We start from the raw sequence: 14,445 nt of genomic DNA on the forward strand, positions 1-14,445 counted from the left end.
ATTAAATGTTTAAATACTTCATACTAATATACAACTGAAATATTACATATTTGTGTAATAATCTTCTATTTCTTCTTTTGATAACTAGTAAATAGGGATCGCAGGCTTGTTATATATGTTTCATCTATATTTAAACGTTTGAAGCTTGAAACTTTACAATTGAAACATTCTTAGGTAAGGGCGGTGGCGTTGAATCAGTTTTCGGTTCCGAAAACTGAATATAGATATATAAATTTATTATCCAAGACAATTTGAAATTAGGCAAGAAAAACCTTTTATTTGATTACACTTTCGATATATTATTTATTGTCGAAATACGATGTCATAAAAAATTAAAAACTCTTAAATTTGGAGTAATTTATTTTTATTATAAATTTTTGATATCTTCGAGTATTCTCATAAGAAAACAGGATATATATATATATATATATATTTATATCTAAATTGCGAGAAAAAAGGTACCTTTTAGAAACAGGTCATATTTCACAAAAAAATTCAATTGTATGAGAGATGCTTAATTTTACTGGTCAAACAAGAAGAAGAAATATCAATCTTGGTAATAGGAACAGAACCACTAAAAATGATTTACTACAAAATGCTCAAAGAGAGCGTGAAAAGAGAGCTAATGAAAAATTGCAGAATACAATGATTACAAGAATTCAAAAAAAGATTCGTATGTATCAGCAAAGAATGAAGACTGTTAACTTATTATTAAATAAGATAACAGTACATCAGGCAAAAGGGTTTTTTCTAGTTTATGGAGGAACGATTTTACAATTCTTTGCAAGAGAATCCTTTTTAAAATTATGTAAGCTTACTAAAAATGGCTTACATCTTACTGGTGATTCATTTAGTAATATTCAAATTTGTAATATGATGTTATTAACAGAAGATTCTGAAATCCTGGAACTTTTATTGGATATGATTAATATCAGCCAGCATATCGACCTATCATATTTTTTACATGGCATAAATAATTATTTTGAAAAATCTCCAATTGAAAACTTCAAAATCTCTCAGAAAATTAGTAAGATAATTGAAAAATGGATTACGCTTGATAAATCAACTTTAACTTCGTTATATTGTAAAGATATATGTAAAATGCGAACCCCAATGAACTATTTATTTGTTATAAATGAATTGATACGAAAAAATTTAATACCAATAACAATATATGAAGACTTATATGAAGTTACTGATATTATTAGATTGTTAAATAATCTTGTAGCCATTAAACAAATACAGATATCTCAATCTGGAGCAGAAGAAGAAGAAGAAAAAGAAAATAATAATACATTAATTTTGATAATTACTAAATGTTTAGATAAAATTAGTCCTGAAATTGCAGAAAATTATCAGAAGGAATTACAACCAATTCTTGATATAATATCACAAAAAACTTATATTGATCAAATATATTTGATATCTCAATCTCAAAACAATAATATACAAAATTATGATATTTTTTTATTACTTTTAATGTTTAATAGAGATATTGATAGTCGATATTCATTACTCATCACACTATTGGGTAATCCTTTTATTTTATCTTCTCTAATGAGTAAATTTGGGAAAACTCCTACCACAACAGAAGTTAACTCTAATCAATTTCAATTACTTGTTCAACTATTAGATTTTAAATTAACTTTAATGACAGATCATGAATTATTATATGGTGATACAAAAAATCAAATGCATAATGATACTAATCAAACTAGTACTATATCTCTAATTGAGTTAAAGAATTTTACTATTGAATTGAAAAATGTTATTTTTCGAACGATTTGGGAGAATGGTCAAACCAATCAATTAACTGAAAACCAATATAATGATTGTTTAAATTTATTGAAAAAAATTTATTTAAAGGATTCTAGAACAAGAATGTTTCAAACCATTAATGAAACAGTAAATAGAAATGGAAAAACTAACGATGAAACTAAAGATTTTTGGAGCATTAATGATAAAGATTTCCAAAGGATTAATATATCCAATGAGATGAACGAATATGAACATAAATATCGAGTATTAATTAATGAAAATGAAGAAGAAGAAGATTACGAAGATGATGGAGATGTTGTAATGAAACAAGGCAACGATAGATCTTATAATAAAGAAACCATAAGCAGAGTTATTTTAAACATATTTTCTAATTCTTCATCATTTAAGACATATAATAAACAATATAAAAAATTACGCATATTGATAGAGGTACCCTTTTTCATCCCCTTTCATGAAAGAATCGAATTATTCAATTTATTTATCGCCATGGATAAAAGTCGCTTGCGCATTAATGATGAAGAAGACGGAGGTATCAATATTAATAATTTGACAAGCTTTTTAACGGGGACACGTAGTTCAATTTCTATGAGACAACATGCTACTATTTCAAGGAAAAATCTTTTAAAAGATGCATTTGAATCCTTTAATAAAATTGGTGAACGATTTAAAGGTAAATTGAGTGTTCAATTTAAAAATGAATTTGATGAGATAGAAGTTGGAATTGATGGGGGTGGGATTTCCAAAGAATTTTTGACAAGTCTTTGTGCTGAAAGTTTCAATGGTGATTCTAGATTGTTCCAAAATAATGAACAATATGAGATATATCCTAAAGTAGAAGGAATCAAAAGTGAAGATATGAGATACTATTGGTTTCTAGGAAAAGTTATTGGTAAATGTCTTTATGAACATACATTAGTCGATGTTCAATTTGCCCCTTTTTTCTTAAGAAAACTATTAAATTATAAAAATCAATTTAAATCAAATATTGATGATTTAAATAATTATGACCCAACTATTTATGAGAATCTAATGAAATTGATCCATATGAATGAAGAAGAATTAATGACTATGGATTTAAGTTTCAAGAAAAACGGCGAAGATGAAAAAGTGAACAAGAGAAATGTAATTAGATATTTGATGGAATATTGTAATAGAAAGTTGAATGAAGAATTGAATAGACAAACTAGAGCATTCCATGGTGGGCTGAGCGTAATCATCGCACCTCATTGGATGGATATGTTCAATTCAATAGAATTACAAGAATTAATCTCTGGTGACGGTAACGATATTGATCTCATGGATTTGAAAAATAATATCAATTATGGGATATATGATCAAAAGGATCTAACTATACAATATCTATGGGAAGTGTTGGAAGAGATGGATAGTAAAGAACGATTAAAATTCGTCAAGTTTGTCACAAGTATCCCCAGAGCTCCTCTCCAAGGGTTTGGATCCTTGAATCCAAAATTTGGTATCCATAATGCAGGTGATAATACTAATCTACTTCCAACAGCATCTACATGTGTCAATCTATTGAAACTACCCAATTATCGCAACAAAGAACTTCTACGATCCAAATTATTGTATGCAATCAATGCGGGTGCTGGGTTTGACCTATCTTAGAAAACTAAAAGTAGTATATAGCAATATACTCTTCTCTTTTGATATGACTATTTGTTATTGTTATTATTATTAAATAACTATCTATTTTCTGGATGACTATTTCTTTTGTGTCATCCTCTAATTTTGTGTCATGTTACTTTTTTTTTTTTTTTTTTTCTTTCGCAGCTGGCACGATTTTTGTCACGTGGCTGGACTACCGGATCCGGCAGTTAGAGTTTCCTTTTTTTAATAGAAAGACCGCGTGGCGCGGAGGAGTGTGGGCTGTGGTCAGAAGTATAGGAGAGGAATTGTATCCGGGATTTGCTCGGTAAGAAAAGAAGGTCGTTGCTGTAGCAGATTAATATATAATTGAATATATAAAATAAGAAGAAGAAGAAGAAAATATATCATATATAATTGTTTATATTAGACTTAAGAAAAGATACTACAAGAACATTTTTCATAGATTCACTAACATTATACATATACGGCTAGACCAAAGACGTTGTATTGAAATTACCCTATATCTAGAAATTATTATTTTTTATTTGTTCAGGAGTAATAAGCATAGAACCAGCCATAATCCATTACTATACACTCATAGACACACACGCATATATATATATATATATATATATATATTATTAGTTTATTTATTAGTTTAAAACTTAAAGAATTATAATTTAAGTTCCGTACTTTGTATCTTACGATACGGAATGTACGACTAAGACTCGTTCGGTTTGGTACTGGCGTAGGAGCGATTTGGTTATTTTTAATTTTAGTTGGGTAGTAGTTTGGTCCAAACGACAACCAATCCCTAAGACGAACCCCGAACCTTTTAATTACCCAGGCATAATGATAATGAAGATGGCAATAGTGATGATCGTGATGAGTTGGATCAAAAAGTGATGATCGTTTCAGTGCTTTGCATGTTTGCCCTTTATATTCTAGTTATTGGAATTTATTTGATCACTAGATATACATTGAATAGATTTATTTGGCAAAGAAATAATATTAGAGTATCACTTTTGAACGCTGAAGAAAGATATAATGGTTCATCGTCCCGTAACACAGATTCTCATAGAGTTTCTATTAGGGTACCAAACACCCATTCACATTCTCATAGCCACAAGATTAATACTGTTTCCTCTTCAAGAAGTAGGAAAAATAAGAAGAGAGATCCCTCTGAGATTTGGCCCAATATCTTAGATGATGAATTACAAGTTAAGGAGAAATTAATTGATCTTTCACCAGAAGAACAATTTTATTATAAACAAGGGGAAGAATTTATTAGAACAAACCCACCCTTAATCATACCACAGTCACCTTCATCTTCATCCTCTTCATCCTCTTCTTCTCATAACAATAACAATTCAAATACCATTGAAGATCCTATTGTTAATGATCAAACTAAAATGTACATTAAGGAGGAAGGTGCTAAAGCTTGGGAATTTAAATTAAATAACAACTTACCAAATGATACCATTATTGTTGAAAACAAAACTGAACTAACATTCTTGAACTATAATTATGATGCTTCTATTTCTACTAATTTACCAATCCCCAGAATCAACAGAGTTTATTATGTGGAATTCAAGCTATTTGAATTGGATCCCAACGATCTTACATCTTCTGAAAATTCTCTTATTTCTTTTGGTTTAGCCACAAACCCATACCCTTATTTCAGATTACCAGGTAGGCATCATCATTCCATAGCTTATGATTCCAATGGTGCAAGAAGATTTAATGATTCATTTAAATTATCAAGTGATGTGAATTCTATTTTCCCATCATTTAGTAAAGGTGATATTATTGGTATAGGCTATAGGTCTCATTCAGGTACTGTTTTTTTCACAAGAAACGGTAAGAAGTTGAATGAAAAACCTATTGGTGGCCATATTAAAAATTGGAAGTTCAAATATTTGTATCCAATCGTTGGGTCTAATATCCCTTGTAAGATTCATGTTAATTTTGGTACTATTGGTTTTGTCTATATTGAAGCTAATGTTAAAAAATGGGGGTATGGTAAGACACATGGTAAAAAATTACCTCCTCCATCGTATGATGATTATATTCAAGATACCTTGTTGGAAAGTGGTGATGAAGGGGGAGAAGAAGATGACGAACAACAACAAGGAGAAGAAGTGCCCCATGAATATGAAGATGATGAAGAATATTACGATGAAGAGGATTATGATGAAGATTACGATGATGATTATACTTTACAATCAGATGAATTTGATGACGATGACGACGAAGATGACGATGCAAGTGATTATTATGATGAATCAGATGGTTCATCTTCAATTGTTTCACCCAATGCTCATCCACATAGGAATCAAATAGATACTACTAATCAAGAATCTTCATCCAATGACCAAACAGTTTTAGCAAATACAAATGGTAGTAATACCAAGAATAATAATTTGAATCTTGATTCCGCATTGGCCTCAGTTGAAAATGATAACAATGAACTTCATGTCACTACTGTCTTAACAAATCCTCGCCCAAGAACCAATTCTAATGTACGCCGTTCAAGAGCCAATTCTAATGTCCGTCGTTCAAGAGCCAATTCCACCGCACGTCGTTCTAGAGCTAATTCCACAAACCATGGACCATCACGTTCTAGAGCCAATTCCACCGTACAAGGTGGTAGCCATAGTACCGCTAGAAATTCTCATAGGAGAAATACAAGAAGTAAGATCCACCCACCAAAGATGAATTTGGATATTGTGGATAGTAACGGGGATCTATTACCACCTCCACCGGGATTCGAATTTAATTCATATCCTAACCCATCTTCATCTGGATCTATTTTGAATCATAATACATTCGAACAATACAATTTACAATTTATGCCTAATGATCCACCTAATTATAGCGATTTAGATTTAGAAAAAGGACCAATTCCAATGAAAACCACAAAACATTTCTTAAAGAAACCTCCTACTACTACTAATAATAATGATATGATTCTTTCCAATACAACCGTTGGCCGGTCTAACGGTTCCACGGATGATATCATGAATACCATCACACCTGTTGTGTCAGATAGACCCATGGTATTACCTACATCGAATAACTTATCTCAAACTGCATTAACAGATGACGTCTTTTCTGATGATGAATTTACTAATGAATTACAACATTTATTAGAAAATACAGCAGAAGAAGATAATGATAATGATAACGAGAATGATAATGATGAGGAGGACGATCATTTGATTTCAAATCAGTGAGCATATTACTTAATTAACGACATTCTACAACTTGCCATCGAAAAGCAAGCAAACTAACAACAAAAATAAACAAACGAACCTTAGTTTAATCTATTCATTTATTCATTCATTTATTCATTCATTCATTCATTCACTTTTTTTTCATTTATTATTCATTTATTCATTTCGGCTTCGTACTTTTACATTGTCTCCCTTTTTATTATTAGTATTATTAAATTCCAAATCACTTAAAAAAAGCAAAAAAAAGCAATAAAAAAGCAATAAAAAAACATAAAATTCCAATGAAATTCCAATGATTGGTAATACATTTTTATACTACTATATATTATTTATAAACATTTATATTCTATGCATATCGAACGAACTAAAACGAACCTTTATACTTTTTTGATTAGTCAACAATATAAAATGTTACTGTGGTTACCAAATATTTTTTTTTTTTCAGATGGAAATTTCAATATTTACTGGATCTGTTAGTAGTTCCTATTGAAGCCGAGGCCGAATAATCCGACGGAAAACAACATCTGCCATAACAAATCCGTTGGAGATAGTCGAATGAATACTCAAGGTATTAATTAATCCAATACATTATTACGTAGAGAGACTTGAATTTTTAAAAAAAAGGTCAAACTTTAAAACTCTAACCTTTAAGTTTGATAATGTTGTAGGACTGTGTTACATAATAACCCAAAGAAGGTAATCATTGTGGCCACGCCATTACGCCATTACGCCATTACGCTATTACGCCATTTAATGATACTACCTAACGATACGGTGGTATTGCAGCTTTTGCTATTTTTAAACAGGATAGAAAATTTCAGGAAGAAGTATCCATATAGCAAAAAAAAGATTTTCTTGATGAGTGTAGAAATGGCCAGCTTTACGAAATGCTAAGGCCAAGTAATTCTTAATCTATTGCTAGTTTATCCTGCAGGCTTTTTTTTATTTTTCCATCTACTTTTGTTGACTTCTTTGAGGGGAACATACCTAAAAAGAAGGGTGAAGTGGTATCGACTACCGTCTCTTGTAGCACACAGCATTTGTGACGTTTGGCAAAGATGACAACTCTTTCGTGGCCATTTCGTATCGTAGTAAGCAACCCTCTTATGTAACCGGCGTTCCAACGGTTCCTGAAATATAAACAGGCAAAACACAACCAAAGATGTACAATCTAAGAATAATCTACATACAACCCACGTACAACAATCCTTGTACAATCTACGTACAACTCAAATACGATTCAATCATGATCAAAAACACGATTCAATCATGATCAAAAACACGATTCAATCATGATCAAAAACACGATTCAAGCACGAAACAAGAACGTTGTTTATCCCCAGTGTTCACACTCTTCATCTTTATCAGATATGGAAAGAATTACCGTAACCTGCTCCACCCAGATACTGTTTCCTACTTGTTGCTTTTGCTACATGGGCACTAACAACCTAACGTATATCTGGCAGAACAACCTTGCCGTGCCTTTCAAAGTGAGTCGTGGCTGTTATTGGCTCCTACTTAAAGTTTATCGCCCCAAGAACACATCCTGGAGAACAAATCTGTCACGCATCCTTATTCTTGCTCTCCTCGACACCATAGAAATGAAAGCACTATTTCACAAGAAACAAGAAGCACCGTTAAAGATATCCAAAGTGGCATTGCTTGTGGAAATCCCAAAGCCTCAAACAACCGTGAAACGTATGCAGTAATATCTAGCTACCCTTTACATACACCCATCCATTTAAAACAGAAAACCAAAAAGAAAGACAAAAAAAAAAATTAAAATTAGACTTAATAAATTTTTCATTCAATTTATTACAATCACCCCCTTGTCTACGAATCGTCTACGGATTGTCTCCGGCCTGTCTAAGACTTATCTAGGGCCATTTACCACTCTTACCACATATTTTCCGACCGAAATTAATGGAATTCAATCTTTAAACTCTAGTTTTTGACATATTCTATTTATCGTACTTACTCGATTAGTGGTGTGTTATTTGGGTCAAATCTAATTATCTTTCGCTCTACATGTGTTTGTGTAATAATTGTACAAGACGTATTCCGGAATCATACTTGCCTCTTGCTCATCTTATTCCGAATTTAGACATTTCCCAAAGAGGCAGAATCGGAATTTGGTTTTTCACTTTGGCTTTTTACTTATACTTTTGTTTGCTATTAATATAATTATTATTATTTTGTATTTTATTCTATTTTTTTTATGCTATTTTATTTTTTACTTTATTTTACTTTATTTTATTTTTATTTTTATTTTTTCTCTTAATGCAATATCATATACTTTAATTGTCTTTTCTTATTTACAAGAACATTTTAGGATATGGGGCTACGACTGTTATGCAAGGTACCCTGAGAAGTCGACAAACACCTCTTTGTTGTAAATATAACATTCTTTTATCTATCTATGGTATTTAAAATTCTCACATAAACTGCCGTACTAAAATCTTAGATTACTAGTTTTTCTCTGTATCCGACTAACTGACTAATAATAAGATTAATAAGTATTTCTTTTGTAAATGAAATCTTAAATTTATGAAAGCCAAAAAAACACCAGTTAATCACCATAAAATATTTCCTCTTTTTATCATCCTCATATAATCGTTGGTATGTAGAATAATTATGAACAGAATAGTAAAAAAAAAATTTCCTTTAACTAGATAACTTACTACTTACTACCATCTGCAAATATCTCTATTGACAATAGTAGTATTTTACTTCTATTGTATCTTACTTACTTAGTACATTGTAAAAAGTTCCCACTTGATAACGTTATATTTTTTTGGTCTAGTTTTTTTTCTTTGGCATTTTTTTTTTTTTTTTTTTTTTTTTTTAAATGGCGATACTAAACTCTAGAATCAATTAAATCGTAATATTATCTCTTAATTTTAATGTTCTTGAAACCTTAAGTCTCACTCCATCTTGATATTTTCCAAAAATGATTCTTAGAACATTTTGACCCACCCTTTCATATATCGCAATTCACAATTCACAAATCACAATTCACAAATTACAAATTTACAACTTTACAAATATATCTCCTCAAATAACCCTGCACAGATAACCCTTCTTTTTAATTCGCATTATTATCATTATTATTATTATTTAATATTAATTTTTTTTCTTCTTCTTCTTAAAAAGTTCCTCGCCATTCATTATTATAAATAATAGCCTTTATTTCACAATACAGAACCTAAAAAAAAATTCTTTTTACTGTCATATTTTCAAGAATTATATTTTTTTTTTATATTTTTTAGATCTATTTCAAGATCTTATCATTAAGTTATTGATATTTTTGAACTTTCAACGTTTCTTTATTATAAAGTAGAAAAAATATACGCTTTCGAGAATTTTATTTGGGTGATAGGCATTTTTTTTTCCTAAAATAAAATTAAATAATACAAAAAAAAAAAAAAAAATAAATAATATTATAACAAGAGCATTCAAAATATTTTTATATTGAATTGCTATTTTTATCATATAGAGAAAATCTCATTTATTCATATATTCAACTATTTTTTTTTATCTTATTATTACATTTTTTTTTATTTTGTAACTTTTTGCATCATACTCTCTATTATTTATTAAAAAAACCTGCCAATATTTTCAAATAAATTCAATATATTCAATATTTCAAATAGTAATACCAAAGATATTTAAATCATATTTTTATTAATTCAGGAATGGGCGTGCAAACAATGTGCAAACCTTTACCATCAGATTCAAACCCATCAACAAGCTCATATCAAAAACCCTATAGAAGAAAATCTTATAATAGTTATTCAAGAAATGGTTGCATACTTTGTAAAAAAGCTCATGTAAAATGTACTGAAGAAAAACCAGAATGCTTCAGATGTGTTAGAATGAATTTAGAATGTGAATATGGTGATAATATAAGAAATAATATAATTAAAATCAGTTCTGCCCGTAATTTATCTCAATCTACAAATTTTACAACCAATAATTCGAATCATCTTATTCATTCTCATAGCACTAATAATCTTCATCAGCATCATAATAATAATAATATTCATACAAATAAAAAATCTTATTCTTCAAGGCAAGGAATTAAATTTGTAAATAAATCTAATTTTATATCAAAAAGAATTAATCATCATGAATTTTTAAAAAATTGGTTTGAAAAAGAATCCAAGGATGATACAATTTTAGAAGACAATTATTATAAAAGAAATTATCCTTCTCTGAAAAATTTATTAGAAAATAAACCAAGATCATCTTCAGACTCAGGTTTGAATTATTCAGATATTAATGATAATAAAAGACAAACTTATTTTAATGTATTTACTTTTTTCGTCCAGTCAGATTTAAATTTACTAAAATTATTAAATTTCGATTTTGACCAAAGAACTTCCTCAATTACATTAAGTAATACTTCGGATCTTTCCACTGTAAAAGTTGCTATTGATAGTTCATTCGATTGCTCTACTGAAACCTACAAAAGTGATATAGAAAATTTAATCAAAACTACTTTCAAAACAACATGTGACGATCTAAATAAGGAAGATATGTTGGATGATAAAAAAAAAAGTTTGCATTTATTATTGGAAAATGATCCAATTGCAAATATTATCAAAAATATGAATGGCAATACAAAAGATGTTTTAAATACTTTAAATTTAGATGATGTAATCTTAATGAAATATTGCTGGAGAACTTTTGCCTACTTTATTGCAAATGGAACTTTTAAATGTACTTTACCGTCTGTATTTTCCAATTACATCTCAAATTTGAAATCTATACTGATTAAATCTACTGAGTTACAACAAGCAATGAGATATATAGTTTCTACATTTTTAAAAGCTGAATATACTAAAAGTAATCAATTAGAATTGGCAGCTAGTTGGGATCGTTATGTTAGATTACCAACTCTTGAAGTCTGTTTAAAATTTGCCAATGATTATGTTCAAAATTTATCAAGTTCTGAAGATTATTTGTTTTTAGTATTGTTTTCTGCCATATTATTTAAAGGTAATAAGTTTGGGGGTAATCCAACTTGGAGACTTCATGTAAGAGAAATGACTAGACTAATTAGAATTACTGAGGATTTATTAGATTTGGAAAACCAAAAAGTTTCAGCCAATGGTATTGGTGCTCCATATTTATACTCAAAGACCTTTATTGGTTATACTGAATTATTGAATTGGATAATTTGTGATGAAGGTGGTGCAATTTCAAGCAATAAATCTCTAAGTTTTCTTTTTGCTAAATCCTCTTATTTACCATCATGCCTAATTGGCAAAAAATATAATATCTTAACTGGATATATGATCACTCTACATCCAATTCTTAGATCTATTACTTTAGAGATTGTAAAATTGAAAGCCAAAGGTATAAACATTTCAGGTTTTAATATAATTTTGTTTAAATTCTTCAACAAGACTACATCAATTAAACAAAAATTTAATTTATTTGGTGAAAAAATTTTAACTAAATTGGAGAATTTATCTTCTTATAATGATTTACAAACTTGTTTACAAGATATTCAAGAAACTAATCCCAGATTGCATTTAATTTTAACAAATTGTCATAACGTTAGTCAGTTGACTTTGGAAGTTTATATCAGAACATTTTTCATTACTCCAAGCTTTGAAAATAGTGAAAAAATCATCAATCTTTTAACTTCAATTTTAACTATTTGGAATTCAATGCCTGAAACTGTAAGTACTGGCACTGTATCCTTGTGGGCACTTTATATTCCAGCTTTAATTTCAAGAATTTCTCATCATGAGACGTTGTTTAATGGGTTTTATGGAATTCTAAAACAATATTCTAATTCATATATTTTCTTAGCTTCAAGGTTGATAGGTAAATTGGATGCATTGAATAAAATGATAAAGGAAAACAAAATCGAACATTTAACAGAATACGAATGTGATTTTCCAATATCCTAGCTTTAGTGAAGCTAGTTATTATTAATAATATTTGTCAAAAAAATAAAAATAAAAATAAAAAATAAAAAATAAAATAAAATAATTAACTATACAAGGAATTTGCATATTTGGTAGTAACCTCATCATTGGGTTACCACACTAAAAACCAAACAAACTTATTGTTCTAGTCAGTGCATTAGTTGTAGACGTGTTCTTTTTTTCTTTTCTTCATTCCATCATGGATAGTTGTTAATTTTTATAATTAATGTCATATTTTTTTTCTCATTACTTTGTTATGTATTTCTGTACTTTTTTTTTAATATTCTTTTAAAATTTAACGATCTTACTTTTTTTTGCCATTATTATTAAGTATTTAACTATCTTTATTTTTTCCAATATTATTAATTAAATGCATATACAATGATTTATTTCTTCCTTCTTCCTACATATAAGATTGTTTTTCTTTGCTTTTTTCATTTAGTACCATTCCGTTCTATAAAATTCATTCTTGAAGAAAAAATTCTACCAGGGGGCAAGATCTTAAACTAACGATCGTAAAGCAATTAATTGTGCAAGCTGTTTTTCAGCAATTGATTATGCAAGTTGTTTTTAAGCAATTGGCTCTTTTAAAAGCCTGATTTCTTATAACTACTAGTGGGCTATCTTCTCCAATACCTTTTTTTTACAAAAATTCATTGAGATGTTTCATAGACAATAGAATATGAAGTATTTTGGGATATTTTTCTCAACGCCAAAATGATTCAAAAAACAACATCTAGAAAAAAAGTTTAAGACACAATCGACTCAGAAAAACCCTTTTAGACTATTTGAAAAAAACAACTTTTCCAATCTACAAAAGCACAAAATAAAAACAACGAATCTACAAGATAAGATTTTTAGGTTTATTTTCTGTTCTAGATCAAAGCTTTATCGGTATCAAAAAAAAACTGGCCATATCTCAATTATTATCTGGTATGAAATCAGTTTAGCAATCGGAGTTATTATATAAGCTCAGGCACGGATAAATAGGAATATGTTTCCTTTATAGATGTTCCTATTTAATCTGGAAATATTTGTACTTTAAGTCACGTCAATGCTATTTTTTTGTTGTAGATTTTTCCCAGATTAGATACAGAAATGAATCGATAATATTACTATATTGGATGATCTTCTTTTTGAACAAATCTTACGGTAGTGTAGCCTTAATTGATTAATTTGTCTAAAAAAAAAATCACCCATAGATTTAATTTAAAATAAACAATCAAATTAAGGTTGATTAAGTTTCTATTTATTTATTTCTTTTGATCATGCTGTGACTCTATATCACCGATAGAAATAGAGGTAATTAATTCCTCGATTTAGAAATCTTTTCCTGAACGAGGAAACTCCGGAATATATTTTTTATTTTTGTCGAACGATACTTTAATAAAATAAGTCATTGACCAGTAAATTGATCAATATTTATTTTTTAAATTGGATTTGACAAATGTTTATTTTTGGATAATTCAAGGTTCCTTTGTTTGGTCTCAAGCTCTGCCAGTTTTAGAGACGACCAGTAAGTGAAGGAAAACTTTCATTTATGTTTAACAACTTTATTCTACCAACAAAGTAGAAAGTTACGGTTACCGTTACGTTAGGAATATGATACCAATATGCAATTGATATCGGATGGCATTTTTCACTAAGGGTTATAGGCAATTGCAAAGAGATGATAAAATTAGGGGCGTATTTCCACGGAATTTTTCCAGCCACGAAATAGATGGTCTGATGACATACAATTTAGGAAATATTTTAAAATTGCTAGTTTGGGGTAGAACCTCCAAGGCATGAAACGAGTCAGCAACAATTTTGAGGAGTCAAATTCAAATTTAAAATTGGAAAAGTTACAAAAATTGGAAAATCAAAAAAAGTAAAGTATC

The 14,445-nt window shown here is 29.1% G+C and overlaps 3 protein-coding genes across 3 annotated transcripts; all 3 read left to right on the forward strand.

Moving 5' to 3' along the window:
- Nucleotides 1-510: 510 nt before the first annotated feature.
- HUL5 (ubiquitin-ubiquitin ligase HUL5) lies at nucleotides 511-3,405 on the forward strand (the record flags this gene model as incomplete). The annotated part of the gene is made up of 1 exon (XM_004178993.1): nucleotides 511-3,405. The coding sequence occupies one exon, from the start codon at nucleotides 511-513 to the stop codon at nucleotides 3,403-3,405; it is 2,895 nt and encodes a 964-aa protein (XP_004179041.1).
- Nucleotides 3,406-4,292: 887 nt separating this feature from the next.
- On the forward strand, nucleotides 4,293-6,623 carry EAR1 (Ear1p; the record flags this gene model as incomplete). The annotated part of the gene is made up of 1 exon (XM_004178994.1): nucleotides 4,293-6,623. The coding sequence occupies one exon, from the start codon at nucleotides 4,293-4,295 to the stop codon at nucleotides 6,621-6,623; it is 2,331 nt and encodes a 776-aa protein (XP_004179042.1).
- A 3,695-nt stretch (nucleotides 6,624-10,318) lies between these two features.
- TBLA0B07050 (Zn(II)2Cys6 transcription factor domain-containing protein) lies at nucleotides 10,319-12,547 on the forward strand (the record flags this gene model as incomplete). Its single annotated transcript, XM_004178995.1, has 1 exon — nucleotides 10,319-12,547. The coding sequence occupies one exon, from the start codon at nucleotides 10,319-10,321 to the stop codon at nucleotides 12,545-12,547; it is 2,229 nt and encodes a 742-aa protein (XP_004179043.1).
- Nucleotides 12,548-14,445: the final 1,898 nt, after the last annotated feature.

Source organism: Henningerozyma blattae, chromosome 2 (genome assembly GCF_000315915.1).
Source record: "Henningerozyma blattae CBS 6284 chromosome 2, complete genome".
Classification (NCBI taxonomy): Eukaryota; Fungi; Ascomycota; class Saccharomycetes; order Saccharomycetales; family Saccharomycetaceae; genus Henningerozyma; species Henningerozyma blattae.